The sequence below is a fragment of the Sphaerodactylus townsendi genome, linkage group LG15 (assembly GCF_021028975.2).
Source record: "Sphaerodactylus townsendi isolate TG3544 linkage group LG15, MPM_Stown_v2.3, whole genome shotgun sequence".
NCBI lineage: Eukaryota > Metazoa > Chordata > Lepidosauria > Squamata > Sphaerodactylidae > Sphaerodactylus > Sphaerodactylus townsendi.
In genome coordinates this window covers 33,102,826-33,121,147 of record NC_059439.1, presented here as the reverse complement: position 1 = coordinate 33,121,147, position 18,322 = coordinate 33,102,826, and the positions used below count along the sequence as shown (strand labels likewise).

The following is an 18,322-nucleotide window of genomic DNA, read 5'->3' as shown; positions in this document are numbered from 1 at the left end:
TGCAGTCAAAATTTCTTCTCCAATGAAAGCACTGCTCCTCTCACAATCTACAGGAATGTTCCACTGCACAGCACTTTCCCCTGAACAGTTAGAATATCCATGAATATTCCATAACTTCCTAGCTGCTCAGCCAACACATGCGGGGGTGGAAAATGTGACATTTGTATCTCTTGGTCTCTACATCATGATTCTCGCTTCAACGTTTTCCCTTCTGCCATACAACGAGGTAGATATAACAATCTGGAAATGTGCAAAAGGGTGTGTTCATGTGATGCAAATCAATTAGAAACACTGACTCACCAATTATTCCGTTGTCCTAAATCAGCAAGTATTAGAATCAAATACTCTAGGTTGCTTTCTATGATACCTAGCGAGCTGGACGAACTAAGCAGACTATTGTTTATATTAAACACCGTATATACTGGCGTATAAGACTACTTATGAACCCTGGGAAATCATCTGTAAAGTCTGGGGTCGTCTTATACACCGGGTACGTAGTCTTATATGGCGAGTATAACCCAAACGCTATATTTTAACTGGGAAAGTGGGGGGGGGGGGGTCGTCTTATACACCCAGTCGTCTTATACGCCGGTATATACGGGTAATTCTGATGCTAGATTCTGTAAAATGGCTGCAAACTTTCTGCTGGAAATATCCCATAAGCAACAGTACATATGAATCAACTTCATTTGTTACATGTTGCAAGCTTGTATTTTGATGCGATTTTGATGTGATTTTATACGGTTTATGCCAAATAAAGGCTAAATGAATGAAAACATCATGAGGCACAAGGGAGTCTCGAGTAGAAGATCATGGGGCCCCCCCAACCGCACCTTGTGGGTCTTTGGCCGGCGACGTTTTTTCCCACGGCTCTTCCGGGTGTTGTATTTGGCCAACTGGTACGCATCGAACTGCCGGAATTTGTCAGTCATGGCAGCACGGAGGCAGGAAGGCAAAGGAGCCAGAACTTCTCCAGTCTTTGCTAAACTCTGCACATGAGAGAAGAGGGGAGGGCGGACGGTGCCATTTGAACACAAGGAGGCAGCAAAAAGGGAGCTCCGGTACTCGGATCAGCTGTAATAAAGTTACACATTGATTCAAATGGTCTCTGGCCCTTTCTAGCAAAAGATCCTTATAAACGTAGGTGGGCTCAAGAGATGGAGAAGTGCCTTAATAAATGTGGCCTTCCATATAACATCCATATGATCAAAAATTGGGATCATAAGAACATAAGAACTAGCCTGCTGGATCAGACCAGAGTCCATCTAGTCCAGCACTCTGCTACTCGCAGTGGCCCACCAGGTGCCTTTGGGAGCTCACATGCAGGATCATTTTAAAAGTGAACTTACCCAAAGAATCAAAGATGTATCACGACAGTCTGATCTGGCAAGATATTCAGATTTTCCTCTATGTTATACACAGAAATATATCACTGCCCCTGCTCCTTATTTAACTTATCTGGATAATAAAGATCTAAGGAGAGCTTTTACACTCGCAAGAAGTGCACATTTATCTTCTGCTGTCTGAGAAGGGAAATATCAAAAGATACCTTACGCTGCAAGGTTATGTTAGTGCTCTCTGAATTCTGTAGAAACTATAGAGCATATGTTATTAAAGTGTCCCCTTTATGAGGAGGCAAGGAAAAAATGCCTGTCACATCTACTACACAAAATGACATATTGTTCTGATAAAGTTTGTTGTGAAAAACTATTACAAGATAAGGAGAATATTACTAAATGGGTAGCAAAATTCTGTCTATTCATCATGAAAAAGAAAAAATGATCTGAATATGGCATCCCCCTTAGATATTTTTGTTTTGTTTAGTATTTTTATGCTGTTTGGTGTGTTTACAAAGTATAATGATATATAGATGGATAGTGCTGGAATACAGGAGAGAGATCTGCATTCTTGTTTTGTTGTAGATATTTTGGAGATTTGTAATATATCTGGTCATTGACTGTAAATAAAGTCGTCTTCTTCTTCTGGATCAGCTGTGGAACTCCCTGACCAAGGATCCCGGCCGAGTCAGAACCTGAGCAAAGATACAGGAAATCAAAGCTCTGTTGGACAGGAAGGGGCGTCTCTCACCTGGTAAAACCGAGCCACTTCCTTCCAGTCAGAGGGCAGCTGGACCGTGTGGCTGAAATAGCGGCGAAGATGCTGGCGGCAGGGCTGGAGGCGAGAAGCCAGCGCTAGGAGAAAGTTAGCGATGCTGCGGATGTTCAGTTCCTGGCGAGCATACAAGGCCACCTGGGACGAAAAGAGAGCCCAAGGGAGGGAGAGAAGGATAATTTTTTTAAAAAAAAAGAAAGGAGGGACCCAGCATCCAAGATAAGGAAGCTGCTCGGTTTGATTTGAATAGCCTTGATTTAGCTTTCCCCCTTGACAGAAATAAACTCACATCCCTTATTCTCTCACTAGCTCCCCCCCCCCCCCGAGCTGACTGTTTTCTCATTTGAAATTAACACATTTTTTTAAAATGCTGGCGTTCGGCCTTCCCCATCTCTCTTCAGAAAGAGTAAACCAAGGAGGTGCATTCATCTGGGTGGGCTTCCTTTGCAGGAAGGACAACGCTAGAATCTTACAAAGCTCTGACAATAGTTGCTTTACTAGCAAAAAGACCAGCAGGACCTGGGAGATGGAAAAGAGGCGCTCCCACGTAGCAGCGGATCCACAGCCCAGTAGCATATCCAATGGTGGAATCCAAAAATTTTAGTAACAGGTTCCCATAGTGGTGGGATTCAAACTGTGGCGTAGTTAAATGGGGCTGGGCAGGGCATGACGGGGGCATGGCCGGGCATTCTGGGGCGGGGCTGTGGCAAGGATGCAGCCACTGCGCCGGTCCTTGGGCGGGAAACAAGTGCACGCAGGCGCAGGCTGCCACGCACGCCGGTGCACCTCCTGCTAGACTGTATCTCACCAGTTCTGCTGCTTATTGCTGAGAGGAGGCTGTAACTAAAGGCAAAAAATCATGTGGCAAAATCACCCATTAGTAACCCCCTCTTGGCACACACAAATAATTAGTAACCTACTCTCGGGAACCTGTGAGAACCTGCTGGATCCCACCTCTGAGCAGATCCCCAGGGAAGGAAATCTTGTGCCCCCGGGTGCTCAATAAACACAGTTGTCTTCCTGATTCTCCCATTATCTCTGACTTGGTTCCAGATGACTCCCCCTGAAGAAAATGGCTGCTCTGGAAAGTGGACACTATGTAATCATACCTTCCCCCTCAAATCCCACCCCTTCTGGGCTCTACCCTCAAATCTCCAGGAATCTCCCAGACTGGAGTTGGAAACCCCCTCTGATGGGCAGACGAGCACAGTCACTAGAGAAGCATCCCCTAACAACCCAGACCCAAGTGATGGAAAATCCCACAGTTCCTTAACATTCCTCTGTCACAAGCCCTGTCTCCCGCCCCCTTAGGCCAGGCACATTCTCGATCATACGGAAATCTCGCAACCGTGATTTTGCATCACAAGAGCGAATTCCAGAGGAGCACCTGGGCTAGCGTGTTGTAACAAATCGAGCAGAAATCCAGCAGCGCCTTAAAGACTCAGGCAGTTTCCACATGGGGAGGGATTGGTGTGGTTTCCCCATTGCTGGTGCAGTTGCGGGTAAAGTTCAGCAACAACGGGGCTACCACATGACAAAGTTTCCGGCGGTTTCCCAGGAATGGCCACGCCCCCTCATCTGGGCCACTGGGGCAGCTGCAATTCTTTTTTTTAAAAAAAAAAATCAGTACCACAATATTGTCCTATATCAATACGGTCCCATTAGCATTGTGACAAGTTATATAACAGGCTCTCCCCCGGCCCAGACGTCCTTCCGCCTGATTTATTTAAAACATTCATTGACTGGTGGTCTCCGCTTCTAGCTTTGCAGTCAATTACAGGCCCATTAGCCTCCTATCAATAACTGGTAAGCTTTATGCTAAATACTTATTGAACAAACGCTCATCCTGGATTGACAGCAATAGGATATTGGGCTTAGAACAAATTGGTTTCAAAAAAGGGCATACTACAATAGATCACTGTATGGTTTTAAATATGGTCATCTCCAAATACACCAAGAGAGGTAAAGCTAACCTCTATAACAGGCTCTGTGAATTCCCAGTTCTCGTTTTTAAAAAGCCACCAGTCCTACCATTGTGAAGGCACGTCTTTATCCTAACATCTCCACAAGGGAAGAGAATACAGGAGGATTCCGCAACTTCCTACTAGGGAGAGGGGAATCAAAGGTTGGGGGGGGGGGGACATTTTATTTTTTCTATTTTATTATTTGACTTATAGGACGCCTCACCCCCGAAGGGCTCGAGGCGGCTCACAACATGGCTGTTATTCAGACAGCAATCCTATAACATAGCCCTTAACCTATTACCAGTTTAAAATCAGGATTTAAATTTAAACATTTAACATTTAAATTTAAAATTTAAGCAGCAGTTTCATAAAATCGGCGCCCGATCCAAAGGCTAAAAAGAAAGGGAGGAAGGCAGGGGGGCCTGTGATGGCATCCAAAAATCAGGCCCAACTGGGATGGAAAAGGATGGACACCGGCAGCCTCAGATGCCATTGCAGCTTCAGTGGGGGGCAGTAGAGCTGCGGCCGGCCCCTCCAATGATAGCTATGTTTAAATATTTGAAGGGATGCCATGTCGAAGAGGGAGCAAGCTTGTTTTCTGCTGCTCCAGAGACATGGAGTAATGGATTCAAGGTGCAGGAAAGAGATTCCACCTAAACGTTAGGAAGAACTTCCTGGCTGTCAGGGCTGTTCGACAGTGGAATTCACTACCTTGGAGTGTGGTGGAGTCTCCTTCTTTGGAAGTTTTCAAACAGAGGCTGGATGAACATATGTCGGGAGTGCTTTGATTGTGCGTTCCTGCATAGCAGGGGGTTGGACTTGATGGCCCTGGTGGTCTCTCCCAACTCTATGATTCTATGATTCAGCTCTCATTTTCCTTGCCCAGTCAAAAGGGGTGGGTATCAAAGTCTCCCAATGCAACCACGACACTGCTTCCAGAACAACGCAATAGTGACATCACTGTTTTGGGTAAAGCTCCAGGATTCCCCTCTACTATTTGTCTGTTTCGTTTATAGTCTGCAGACAGGCCTAGGCAATAGCTCCTGAGATCTCCAAAGCCAACAAGTGGCTGAATAAGGGCCATATGAAACACAGGGGTTATTAATGAACTGGGTTCCCTGAAGTCAAAAGGGGTGGGTATCAAAGTCTCCCAATGCAACGACGACACTGCTTCCAGAACAACGCAATAGTGACATCACTGTTTTGAGTAACGCTCTAGGATTCCCCTCAAACTCTATGGTTGATCGATAGATTTTTGGGTGAATACTCAATGTCACTTAGTGAATGTTTAATATCACTTCCAGGTTGCACGGATATTACTTCCAGGTTGTACCGCCCAGTACCCCCTCTGTACCTTGAGGATAAATTCAGGTTCACACTCTGCTAGCTTTTCACAGACTTGCTCCACAGCCCGTTGCATCTCTCCCGCAGGGCTCCCAAACTTGGACCCTTCCACCAACGAGCAGCAAACCAGGTGCAACAGCTTCATCTGCGGACGAATGGGGGAAACAAGTGGAAAGCAAGAGCTGCGTGAAACTGGGGAAGGGCAGCTCTAATTCACTGAGATACAATCCGGCTGCACCCGTAGTGGCTGCTCAGACATTACGTCAAGAAGTTGTTCAGCCCCCTTTCAAAGCCGTCTTTGCTCAAGGCCAACACTATCTCTGCAGACCGCGGGCTCCACGATTTAATTACCCATCGAGTAAAGAAGTATGGAGAGCCAGCGTGGTGCAGCGGTTAAGAATGGCAGGACTCCAATTAGGATTAGGACTAATAAAAGGAAACACTTCTTCATGCAACGTGTAATTGGTGTTTGGAATATGCTGCCACAGGAGGTGGTGATGGCCACTCACCTGGATAGCTTTAAAAGGGGCTTGGACAGATTTATGGACGAGAAGGCGATTTATGGCTACCAATCTTGATCCTCTTTGATCTGAGATTGCAAATGCCTTAACAGACCAGGTGCTCAGGAGCAGCAGCAGCAGAAGGCCATTGCTTTCACATCCTGCGTGTGAGCTCCCAAAGGCACCTGGTGGGCCACTGCGAGTAGCAGAGAGCTGGACTAGATGGACACTGGTCTGATCCAGCTGGCTTGTTCTTATGTTCTATGTTCCGGATTAGGACTAATAAAGGGAAGTACTTCTTCTTTGCTGATGTGGTGGTGTTTGGAATATGCCACAGGAGGTGGTGATGGCCCCTCACCTCCATAGCCTTAAAAGGGGCTTGGACACATTTACGGACGCGAAGGCGATTTCTGGCTACCAACCTTCATCCTCTTTGATCTGGGGAATTGCAAATGCCTTAACAGACCAGGTGCTCAGGGAGCAGCAGCAGCAGAGCCATTGCTGCATCCTCGTGTGAGCTCCCAAAGAAACCTGGTGGGCCTTGATAGCCGAGCTGGACTAGATGGACACTGGTCTGATCCAGCTGGCTTGTTCTTATGTTCTTATGTTCCAATCCAGGTTTGATTTTCTACTCCTCCACGTGGCGCCGGCTGGATGACCCTGGGCCAGTGATAGTCCTCTCAGAACTCTCTCAGTCCACACGGAGACAGGTAAGATCACCTCTGCCTTGAAAACCCTACGCCCGGCACAGGTGTCAAACTCGCGGCCCTCCAGATGTTATGGACTACAGCTCCCATCATCCCCTGCCAGGGGATGATGGGAACTGTGGTCCATAACATCTGGAGGGCCGTGAGCTTGACACCTATGGGGGGAGCGATAAATCAGCTGTGACTTGATGGCACACATAAAGTATTTCCTTTGGGATGACCAAAGCTTCTGGACGGATGTCTGAACAGCACCAGAGTAGAGAAACCACCAGGCAGGTTCCTGTTTCCTAATCATCCAGGGAAGGGAAGGGACGGCAGGAGCCCTGGAGCACAGCTTCCTCATTCCAGCACCATGCCACTCAGTTGCTTCAGGAACAGAGCAAAGCAAGGAATCTGGTTCCCACTGACTGATCAGACTCTACACACCTTGGAAAAGCATGGGCAGCATATATACTACAGTTCCCAGGGAGGGCCAAACATGGACGTGGAATTGGCTGTCAAGAAAAGATCCCACCTTTCAAGAACAGCAGATTCCTAGTCCTGAGCCAGTGTGTTGTGGTTAAGAGCAGGTGGATTCTAATCTGGAGAACCGGGTTTGATTCCCCACCCCTCCACCTGAGTGGTGGAGGCTTATCTGGTGAACCAAATGTAAATCCAAACTCCTCTTCTGACAAGATTCAATGCTATTTATTTGTCTGCTTTGTTTAAAGTCTGCAGACAGGGCTAGGCAATAGCTCCTGAGATCTCCGAAGCCAAACGAGTAGCTGAATAAGGGCCGTGTGAAATGGTAGGGAAGGGAATTTTATAATTCCAGATGATGGGACTACACTTACTCTAGCTCCCTGCCAGCATGGTGGGAATTCGTAGTCCATAACATCTGAGTGCCAAAGGTTCTACCACGGACATAGGGCAGTGGTGGCGAACCTTTGGCACTCCAGATGTGATGGACTACAATTCCCATCAGCCCCTGCCAGCATGGTGGGAATTACCAGTCCACCAGCACATCTGGTAGAGTTGCTTTCCCCTACAAGATTATACATTAGCGAGTGGGGTTCCCTGAAGTTATACAAGATCTGCAGGGAATGGCATAAAATAAAGAAGACCCCAAATAGTCTTGGACCACTGGGTGAGAGAATGGGCTCCGTCGTCCTCCCCCAGTAGTTTTTCCATGCATAAATAGAAGAAGAGGAAGAGGAAGAAGAAGAGTCAGATTTATATCCCCCCTTTCTCTCCAGTAAGGAGACTCAAAGGGGCTTACAAGCTTATTTCCCTTCCCCCACCCTCCAACAAAAACCCTGTGAGGTGAGTGGGGCTGAGAGAGCTCCAAAGAACTGTGACTCGCCCAAGGTCACCCAGCTGGCATGTGCTGGAGTGCACAAGCTAATCTGATTCACCAGATAAGCCTCCACAGCTCAAGCGGCAGAGCGGGGAATCAAACCCGGTTCTCCAGATTAGAGTGCACTTCCTCTTAGCCACTACACCACGCTGGCACCAGAACACGGGTGGGAAGTTATTTCCCCAAGTTTGCTGCTCCACAAACACAGAAGGCTCTATATGGATCAGCAGAAACGGGGAAATAGCTCTCCCTCACAGCCCTGTTTCTAGAGGCAACTGGTTGAAAGGCCAAACGTGTAAGAAGTTGGCCTGCATTGTTTCTTTCCTTTGCCCACGACTGATGAAACCAAAATAAAACGACGTTGATTAAAAATTATGCAAAATGAGGGCACCCATGCAAGTCGCAATATGCATGAGTTCTAGGAACTGAGTTATTCTTGGCACTGGGTTCAGATTACTTCATGCCACTTCTTCTTTGCACTCCTGGCACTCCTTAGAGGATCCCGTGTTTGCAGCCACATGGGAACATTTTTTTAAAAAAATGAAAACCCAGATTCCTGGGATGCTAAACCCTGTGCACCCGATTCTGTATTTCCAAACAACATGCCAAGCATTGGCCTAGTTCAAACTATTGAATGTATGAACACACAACTCTGTCTTCTATGGAATCGGACCCTTGGTGCATCAGCGTCCAGACCCAGTGTGGTGTACTGGTTAAGAGCAGGTGCACTCTAATCTGGAGAACCGGGTTTGATTCCCCGCTCTGCCACTTGAGCTGTGGAGGCTTATCTGGGGGACCAGATTAGCTTGTGCACTCCAACAGATGCAAGCTGGGTGACCTTGGGCCAGTCACAATTCTTCAGAGCTCTCTCAGCCCCACCCACCTCACAGGGTGTTTGTTGTTGGTGGGGGAGGAAACAGCGATTGTAAGCCCCTTTGAGTCTCCTTACGGGAGAGAAAGGGAGGATATAAATCCAAATCCAAATCCAAAACCTTTATCAGGCATAAAAACGGTGTGTGTCATGAATTCCAAATACAATAAAAAATATCATTATTGCACAACTTGCAGTACACAGAGGAAAAATGTAGCTTCAGAGATTTCAGCATTAGAGTTATTTAGAAGCTTAGCCATTTTTATCTTATCAGAAAGGAGCATAAATCCTGTTGGTAACACAGTTCTCAAATCAGTTCTGATGTTGTTGTATTTTGAACAGTGAAGCAGAATATGAGAAAGTGAATCAGGACAGAATCGACAGCAACGCTCATTTTGTGGGATATTAGAGAAGCGACCTTGAAGATGTACTGACGGGAAAGAGTTACACCTTGCTCTAGTCATGACCTATCTGCAATTGTAATTAACAAGATGGGATATAAATCCAAACTTCTCCTCCTTCTCTTCTTCTTCTTCATCAAAGTTAGTCTTGTCTTTCAGACAGGCAGTGATTCTCTGGGGTTTCAGAGAGGAGTCTTTTGCACTTTTAACTGGAGGTCCCTGGGACAGAACCTGTGATCTTTCGCATGCCCAGCAGATACTTTACCACTGAGTAGATACTTTTCCACCTCCCCAGTGTCCTTACCTTGTCCACTCTCACATCCTGTTCTTGGCTGTCCATCGTCAACTCGTGACCAGAGGAGTCCTTCTCATTTGGTTGTCCTTTCAGGACGTCCTCGGGAACGGTCAGGATGTATTCTGGCATCACGCCAGCGGAGTCCCCCTCGCCTACCTCTCCCTCCGGCTGCAAAGATAGAAAACGCAAAAACTCTTAACCAAGACCGAAGTGAATTTATTAGCATTCGCCAGGGTTATCTGCAAGCGCAATCCACTGGGAAGGTTTTGCGGTGCAAGAGCAGAGCCAGGATTATTTAATATAATGAGAACAACGAAAACACACCCAAGCTTAGTTTGATCTGAACAGTGGCCCCTCCTCAAGCATTAACACGCCAAAATAATGCGTTTCAAGCCAAACCATTCAACTTAGGGTGTTAGCTGGAGTATGGTTGGTATTCTAGCAGCATGCCTCGATCAAAGCGCTTATGCATCTGTGAAAATTGCATCTTCAGAGGATGCCAGCCACAGATGCAGGCGAAACGTCAGGAGAGAATGCTGCTAGAACACGGCCATACAGCCCGGAAACCACACAGCACCCAAGTGATTCCGGCCGTGAAAGCCTTCTCGACAATATTCTCACAACTTCTGTTTGCAAGTGGATTTTGCCATTCCGCACAGCTTCAAAGAGCACTGAAAGCGGTTTGAAAGTGCATTATTCTGCGTGTGCGGAATGAGCCAGTGTCCTGGTACTGACTTTGACTATCTGGGCCTCTTCCATTTCGGTTCCACAGGACTGATATTGACTTCTGGGTCTACCACAAATTTTTAAATGACATCCTTTCAGGGCGGGGGGAAGCGGGAGAACTTCCGTGCCTAGAATTGAGAATATGAAGCTGCCTCGTCCAAAACAGAACTTTAGTTCACCTAACAAGCACTGCTTAGTCCAGCTGGGCGGGATCTCTGGCGCAGGAAGGTCTTCCTACAATTCTCTAACTTGGGACCTTCTTCATACATGACATGCAATCCAGCACTAAACCACAACACTCTTTCCCAGAGGTGGGATCCAGCAGGTTCTCACCAGTTCCCGAGAGTGGGTTACTAACATTTATTTATTGTTAGGGGTGTGCTAATTAGATTCGAGAGGGGGGGTTACTTACTCAACCGCTCGCTAGAAATTCCATTCGGTCCAAAAATCATAAAGTCCTGTTGTTTCCTATGTGGCTGGTTAGCAAAGGTAGAAAACGGGATAATTCTCCCTGTCAGGCTGTTTTAAAAAAATGTTTTAGGAATATGGGAAAGTTCCTTGTTTAAGGAAAGTATCCTTCTTTTGATTTCTAGAAACAAAATTAAGTATTTGAAAGTATTAAGTATTTGACAGGCAGTCACTTAGAGGAGAAGTAGTTGTTTCTGTTGGCAGTAGACGATAGGACTTGCTATAATGCGTTTAAATTATGGACAGCTTGGAAAGATACCAGCTGGAAATTAGGAACTTTTTTTTAACAGTAAGAGTTTTTTACAGTAACAGAGAAATTATTAATGCCCCGCCCCCGGAATGCCCGGCCATGCCCCCGTCGTGCCCCGCCCAGCCCCATTGGCGCTACGCCACTGTTTGAATCCCACCACCATGGGAACCTGCTACTAAAATTTTTGGATCCCACCACTGCTCTTTCCCCAAGCTGGGCAAAAACCATGTTCCACCCAAATCTCCACCACCGCTACACCTGTGTTGGTTTAAAATAGGGGTGGCCAAGCTATGGTGCTCCAGATGTTCACGGACTACAATTTCCATCAGCCTCCAATTGGCCATACTGGCTGTGCATACGAAGCAGGCACTTTGAAACTGGATTTTACTGTGCGGAATAGCAAAATCCACTTTCAAATTGTGAAAGTGGATCGAATGTGCATTATTCTGTGCAGAAGGGGCCAAAGAAATTGCAGGAAATCAGATTTGCAGGAACATACCTTTAAAATATGCATTTATTTTATTATCATAAAGGGGAGTCAGGTTAAGTGGTCAGAATAGTATTCCTGACGTTACTTCGCATCTGTGGCCATACAGATGCAGGCTAAACGCCAGAGAATGCTAGAACACAGCCATACAGCCCGAAACCACACAGCTCCCCAGTGATTCCGCTGTGAAAGCCTTCACAATACATTTATTATCATTGGGGTGCTGTGTGGTTTCCAGGCTGTATGGCGTGTTCACAAGCAATATTCTCTCCTGGCGTTTAAGCCTGCATCTGTGAAACAGCACAGATGCAGCCGAAATCAGGAAAATGCTAAATTAACCATAACCGAAACCACACAGCTCTAATCTGCACAATGTAAGCCTTCGACAATACATTTATTATTATTATTTATTAATTTTCATATACCGCCCAACCCCTGCAGGGCTCTGATTCTACCCCTCCCTTTCCCATCCAAAGACGGGCTCAGAACACTTTACAGTTCAAACGCATACAAATATATACCTCTAATCACAAAACCATAAAACACATCAATTTAAATTACCCCTGACACCATTTATAATTATATAATGTTATGCCTTCCGGGGTTGAGCCGTGCGATTTCAGTATGTTAATGACACTTAACTCTAGCTGCAGTTGATTCATTTAATGGCTGTTTATATATAGTTATCACTCCCACATCACAACTTTCCCCATAAGTAGGCATAGGAAATTAAAATGGGAAATTTTTTGGCAGTTTTCCTGCCATAGACAACACACCAAGGCTAGCAGACGACCCGGAAGAAGTTTAGAAACTCAGAAATGCACAAAATATATGTATAAGAAGAAGAAGAGTTTGGATTTATATCCCCCCTTTCTCTCCTGCAGGAGACTCAAAGGGGCTGACAATCTCCTTGCCCTTCCCCCTTCACAACAAACACCCTGTGAGGTAGGTGGGGCTGAGAGAGCTCCGAGAAGCTGTGACTAGCCCAAGGTCACCCAGCTGGCGTGTGTGGGAGTGCCCAGGCTAATCTGAATTCCCCAGATCAGCCTCCACAACTCAAGCGGCAGAGCTGGGAATCAAACCCGGTTCCTCCAGATCAGAGTGCACCTGCTCTTAGCCACTGCTCTTAGCCACTACGCCACTGCTGTCAAAATCTTTTTTTTTCTTTTAATACCATAAATATATTCAATCTCCTTTTCGAAAGAAAATATTCAGACTTCTTCTCTGGTGTGGAGAGAGGGTCAAAACATTTTATGCGGATTTCCAGATTGCGGGAAGCGTTGCAGCTCACCCCCAAACCAGCGATTTGTGGAAGAGGTAACTGTGTGTCAAAAAAGTACAGAGCACTAAGGGATACCTTAGTTCTACACAATACTAGAACCTGGGGGCATACACTGAAAAATGCTGGGGGGAAGAATTAGGACTAATAAAAGGAAACACTTCTTCACACAACGCATGATCTGTGTTTGGAATATCCTGCCACAGGAGGTGGTGATGGCCACTAACCTGGATAGCTTTAAAAGGGGCTTGGACAGATTTTATGCAGAAGAAGTCTATCTATGGCTACCAATCTTGATCCTCCTTGATCTGAGATGGCAAATGCCTTAGCAGACCAGGTGCTCGGGAGCAGCAGCAGCAGCAGCAGCAGCAGAAGGCCATTGCTTTCACCTCCTGCCTGTGAGCTCCCAAAGGCACCTGGTGGGCCACTCCGAGTAGCAGAGTGCTGGACTGGATGGACTCTGGTCTGATCCAGCAGGCTCTTTCTTATGTTCTTATACCATATTTAAAGTCTAAAGCAGAGGATTCTACATCTCCAAGGAGAATCCTCCGAGACCGCCTGAATAAACACAACAACGACCCAAACCATTGCAGGGTTGTGCTAGAAACTCCCACTTGACTGTACAAATGATATAACCACACCAAATGATATAACCTATTGGGTCAAAGGCAACACAGATAGATCTAAGAATGAGAAACGACGCGTATCCATTTCCAAATGGAGATCACGCATCTGTGCAACCAGTGGTGTTTCTGTCCCATGACTGAGCCTGAGGCCAGATGGAAATGAGACAAGGGACACAGTGAAATTCAGGTAGGCCTCTGTTTGCTCCGCCACACCCGGTCCACAACTATTCCCATCAAAGGAGGATTATATAACTGGCTAGCCACAGAGGATATTTTAAGCGACACCCTTCCAAGATTCTTGGAAGTTCATGTATTAATAGTACTCCCCTGATCCCTTTCCAGAAAGATTTAAGTAGCCCTGATGGGCAAGCATCTACACTACAAGCAGTGGCCTTCAAGACCCTGAGAAATCCATCCTCATCCATTAGGGAAAGAACACTGAAACTATATGTAGAACTCTGAGGTAAAGGATGGAAAACACTGACATTCCACTGAGGAAACGTTTCATTTCCTGCCTCAAAACGTTTTAAAAGATCTGTGCAGAAACAACCACTATTATGTTGTAACTGTCCCCCTGAGAATTTAGGAAGTCACTTGGGACTTCTAATTCGTCTGCCTGCCCTGGACAGAAGAAAGATCAAAGACAGTAGGATCTGGCATCTATTTAACCATGTGAAAGGCTGGCCATTCAGCCCCTCAAATCAAATTGCCGGAAACCTGCTTAGAACCAGAAAAGTTAATCCAGTAAATGGCCTCTTACATGTGTTTAACTCAGTACTGGAGACAGTCTCATGGTTGCAACCAAGGTCATGAACACGTTAGCATGATCAGACAACGTGGATTACACGTGATTCTTGAAACTTTATTAACTACCAGCATGAGGATCCTCAGCACAAGATCTGAGATCTCCTCTACCAGGTCACCCATAATCTGTCTCTGGGACCAAACGCAACAAACACACAATCAAAGCCAACCACTGACTAATATGGTATTTCTTGATGAAGGACCTAGAACCGTGATGGTGAACCTTTGGAACTCCAGATGTTATGGACTACAATTCCCATCAGCCCCTTCCAGCATGGCCAATTGGCCATGCTGGCGAGAGCTTGATGGAAGTAATAATCGATACTTCCTGGAGTGTAAAGGTGCTCCTACTGACCTAGAACGAACATACTGAGATAACCCACAAGATCACATAAAGTACCCATGCCAGGTTTCACGCACACATGCCAAGTCTATGCCCTCTTTCACCCCAGATTTGTGTATTAGATCTTGCTATCGCATAATGGAACCAAAACAGTGTCCCCCTTCTATATTCCCAGTACAGAGTCAGCCTGGTATAGTGGCTACGATGCCAGACCAGGACTTGAGAAATCCAGGCTAAAACCCTCACTTGCCAGCATGATATAATGGTTAAGATCAGGTGGATTCTAATCTGGAGAACTTATTTGAAGCTTATTTGGTGAACCAGATGTGTTTCCACACTCCTACATTCCTACTGAGTGACCTAGGGCTAGTCTCAGTTCTTTGGAACTCTCAGCTCCACTTGCCTCACAAGGTGTCTGTTGTGGGGAGAGGAAGGGAAAGGAACTTGTAAGACCCCTTGAGTCTCCTTGCAGGAGAGAAAAGTGGGGTATACATCCAAAACTCTTCTTCTCTTCTTGCACCATGAATAATTGCTGGGTGACCTTGGCCTAGTCACATACTCTCAGCCCTGACCCTGGCTAGTATTTGGAGACAGCCAAGGAATGCCAGGGCCTGAGGTGGAAGAACCATCCATGATATAACAGGAATGGTACTTCCTGTTCAAGCACCAAGCCAAGACTGATGTCATACACAGAGAAGTGCTGGATGCCAGGGGCGTACCGCCCAGGAAGACATATGGGGCCAAATGTCCCCAGGCTGCGGCCGTTTAGTCATGTGGAGGGCGGAAAATCGACTCCCATACCACTTCTCCTTCCCTGATGACCTGGTGCAAAACAAGTTGTTTGGTCGTGGTGTGGGAGGGCAACCACCCGTCAAGAAAACTTAAGAACATAAGAACAAGCCAGCTGGATCAGACCAGAGTCCATCTAGTCCAGCTCTCTGCTACTCGCAGTGGCCCACCAGGTGCCTTTGGGAGCTCACCTGCAGGATGTGAAAGCAAGGGCCTTCTGCTGCTGCTGCTGCTCCTGAGCACCTGGTCTGCTAAGGCATTTGCAATCTGAGATCAAGGAGGATCAAGATTGGTAGCCATAGATCGACTTCTCCTCCATCAATCTGTCCAAGCCCCTTTTAAAGCTATCCAGGTTAGTGGCCATCACCACCTCCTGTGGCAGCAGATGTCGCAGCCAGATCGCCCTCACATCCTAGAAAACTTCTCGGCCTTTTGGCTAAGATCAAGTGTAGTGTAGAAAACTCAGATTTTGCACCGGGCTACATTTCCCCTAGATATGCCTCTGCTGGATACAGACCTAAACCCACCTCAGGCTGTGTGCAATTGGCTGGTCTTACAATTGTCTTACAATTGGCTCAGACGTTGCAACCGTGACCTATGATTTGATGGTGCAACATTTTACTCACAAATAACACATCGCTCACTGGTAACGATGCCCGACTAGGGCAGCCTCAGCCCACTCCTCCGTTGCAGCAACGAAACAGATCATTTCGCTTCCCAGGTAATCGAGGGCGACATCAAGGTGTGGGCATCAAAGTTAAAAACGGTGACACAGATCTGTGGCACTGAGGGGATTTCCCTTGGGAGCCTTGCAGCTGAACGGCCAACCCAGTTCCCAACCGGCCCAACTGCTAAGAGATTCTTGTTGTATTGTTGTCTGGTAGTGACTCTAAAGGTGTAAAGGCTCCACTCTTGGTTATGGGACCAGGCTGTTCAGAAAGAGTCACATACTCTTTTTCTTGCTGGGCAAAAGGAGATCTATCACAAATACCATGATTATCTTTTTCATAATGTTGCCCTTGAGACCATCTCCTGGAGGTTGACAGAATTTTAACACACGTGGAAGTTAGACAATGCTTTCCCTTTTCCACAATCTCCCCCCTTTCTCAAACGATCCCCACTTCCTCTTTGGGGAGCTGCTGTGTCTGGGCCCCATGGGGTCCTACACCCAATACACCAGCTCCAAGGACCCATGGCAGTGTCCTCGGGGGGGGGGGACCACAACAGCCTAGTGCAGTGGTGGCGAACCTATGGTATGGGTGCCAGAGGTGGCACTCAGAGCCCTCTCTGTGGGCACGCACAGAGTGCCCCCCCACACATCTAGGCTGGCCTGTGCCACTGGGCTTGATTATTAGCATTAAACCTAAGACCTAGTTTTCAGGAAGCAGTGTAGGTAACCCTTTTAAGCGCTGTTAACCCCACTGATTTTCATGCGTTGAACTAAAGTGCGATCCTTTACCTGGGAGTAGGCTCGGTTGCTGACAATGGGGCTTGCTTCTGATTAAACCCTCCGAGGGTCGTGATTCACCCGTTGGAAGAGTTGCATGGTTGCTTCAAAGCAAAGCCACCGACGACCACCAAGTTTACTCCTGAGTAATGCACACCTCGGAGCCAACCGTTTTTTCTAAACTAAAACCTCAGTATTCCGGTTAAATTGCCGTGTTGGCACTTTGTGATAAATAAGTGGGTTTTGGGTTGCAATTTGGGCACTCGGTCTTCAAAAGGTTCGCCATCACTGGCCTAGTGGTAGGCAGCTGCCTGGTAGCAGCAGACCCCAAGAGCAGGTGTGACGGCCACTGGACCTCTGGCAACCTCCATACTGGTTGCAGAACCGCACCCCCCCCCGGAAGCCACCATGCCAGCTACAGGGCCACTGAGAATTTGGTAAGTAATCTGCATGTATGTAGAAACCACTTTTGATTGTGGGGGATTCAACACATACCGTTTTTTTTGGGGGGGGGGTTGCCCAAATTCACAGAACTATCTGGAGCAGCAGTGGTGTAGGAGGTTAAGAGCTCGTGTATCTAATCTGGAGGAACCGGGTTTGATTCCCAGCTCTGCCGCCTGAGCTGTGGAGGCTTATCTGGGGAATTCAGGTTAGCCTGTGCACTCCCACACATGCCAGCTGGGTGACCTTGGGCTAGTCCCAGCTTCTCGGAGCTCTCTCAGCCCCACCTACCTCACAGGGTGTTTGTTGTGAGGGGGGAAGGGAAAGGAGATTGTCAGCCCCTTTGAGTCTCCTGCAGGAGAGAAAGGGGGATATAAATCCAAACTCTTCTTCATCTTTTTCTTTTGAGTAAGTGTGCCCCCGATCTGCAGATTTAGGTATCTGCAGGTGGGGGCCACCCTTTCACTGTCAGATATATAGATGACGACAAGAGATCCATTCAACTACTCATCGAGCTTGACCCTTGAGAGTTACCGAATCTAAAATTCCTTTCATGTATATCCTGACTACGCCTCTGCTTTTGGCCACTACTTTTTACAACTGCCAGCCCAACGCTGTCCTTACTGTGGTTTGCAGCTGCTCCAATGCACAGCAGGGCATGACAGCCTCATTCTGCGTCCTGTAATCTTCAGACATCGTGGTGCCACGGGTTTCCAGTGGTCCCAGTGGGAACTGTGCATCTGAAGGTTTCACTAAGGACCACTGGGCGGCAGAGGATACAACAGGGCGCAGCAAGCGAGCTCTGGATTCCTCTAGCCCTCGAAGAGTGAGAAAAGTCGAGGCGGTTTCCTTCAAAAAAGGATTCTCCAACCAGAGAGGATTCAGTTTAGAGGAAGTCGAATATAACGGGGATTTCTCAGTCTCAGCTGTAAGAAGCGAAGCCTGGAAAAGAGAGCGCAAGCGAGGAATTATTGCTAGCAATACTTTTGCAGGGTTTGTGAGCCCAGTTCATACTTCAGTTCTGTTACACTTCATTTCCTTCAAGTTTTTGAATCCTGTATTGCTGCCTCAGCAGACATCTAGACCAGGGGTCTTCAAACTATGGCCCTCCAGATGTTCATGGACTACAATT

The 18,322-nt window shown here is 47.0% G+C and overlaps 1 protein-coding gene across 1 annotated transcript in view; it reads right to left on the bottom strand.

Moving 5' to 3' along the window:
• TEP1 (telomerase associated protein 1) overlaps window positions 1–18,322 on the bottom strand; it is a 77,601-nt gene that overhangs the window by 52,190 nt on the left and 7,089 nt on the right. Inside the window, exons 4-8 of the mRNA XM_048516757.1 lie at window positions 17,815–18,132; window positions 9,540–9,698; window positions 5,431–5,565; window positions 2,089–2,250; window positions 834–989 (exon numbers count right to left, since the gene is read on the bottom strand). Of these exons, the coding sequence (XP_048372714.1) occupies window positions 834–989; window positions 2,089–2,250; window positions 5,431–5,565; window positions 9,540–9,698; window positions 17,815–18,132 (930 nt within the window). The remainder of the gene's footprint in view (window positions 1–833; window positions 990–2,088; window positions 2,251–5,430; window positions 5,566–9,539; window positions 9,699–17,814; window positions 18,133–18,322) is intronic.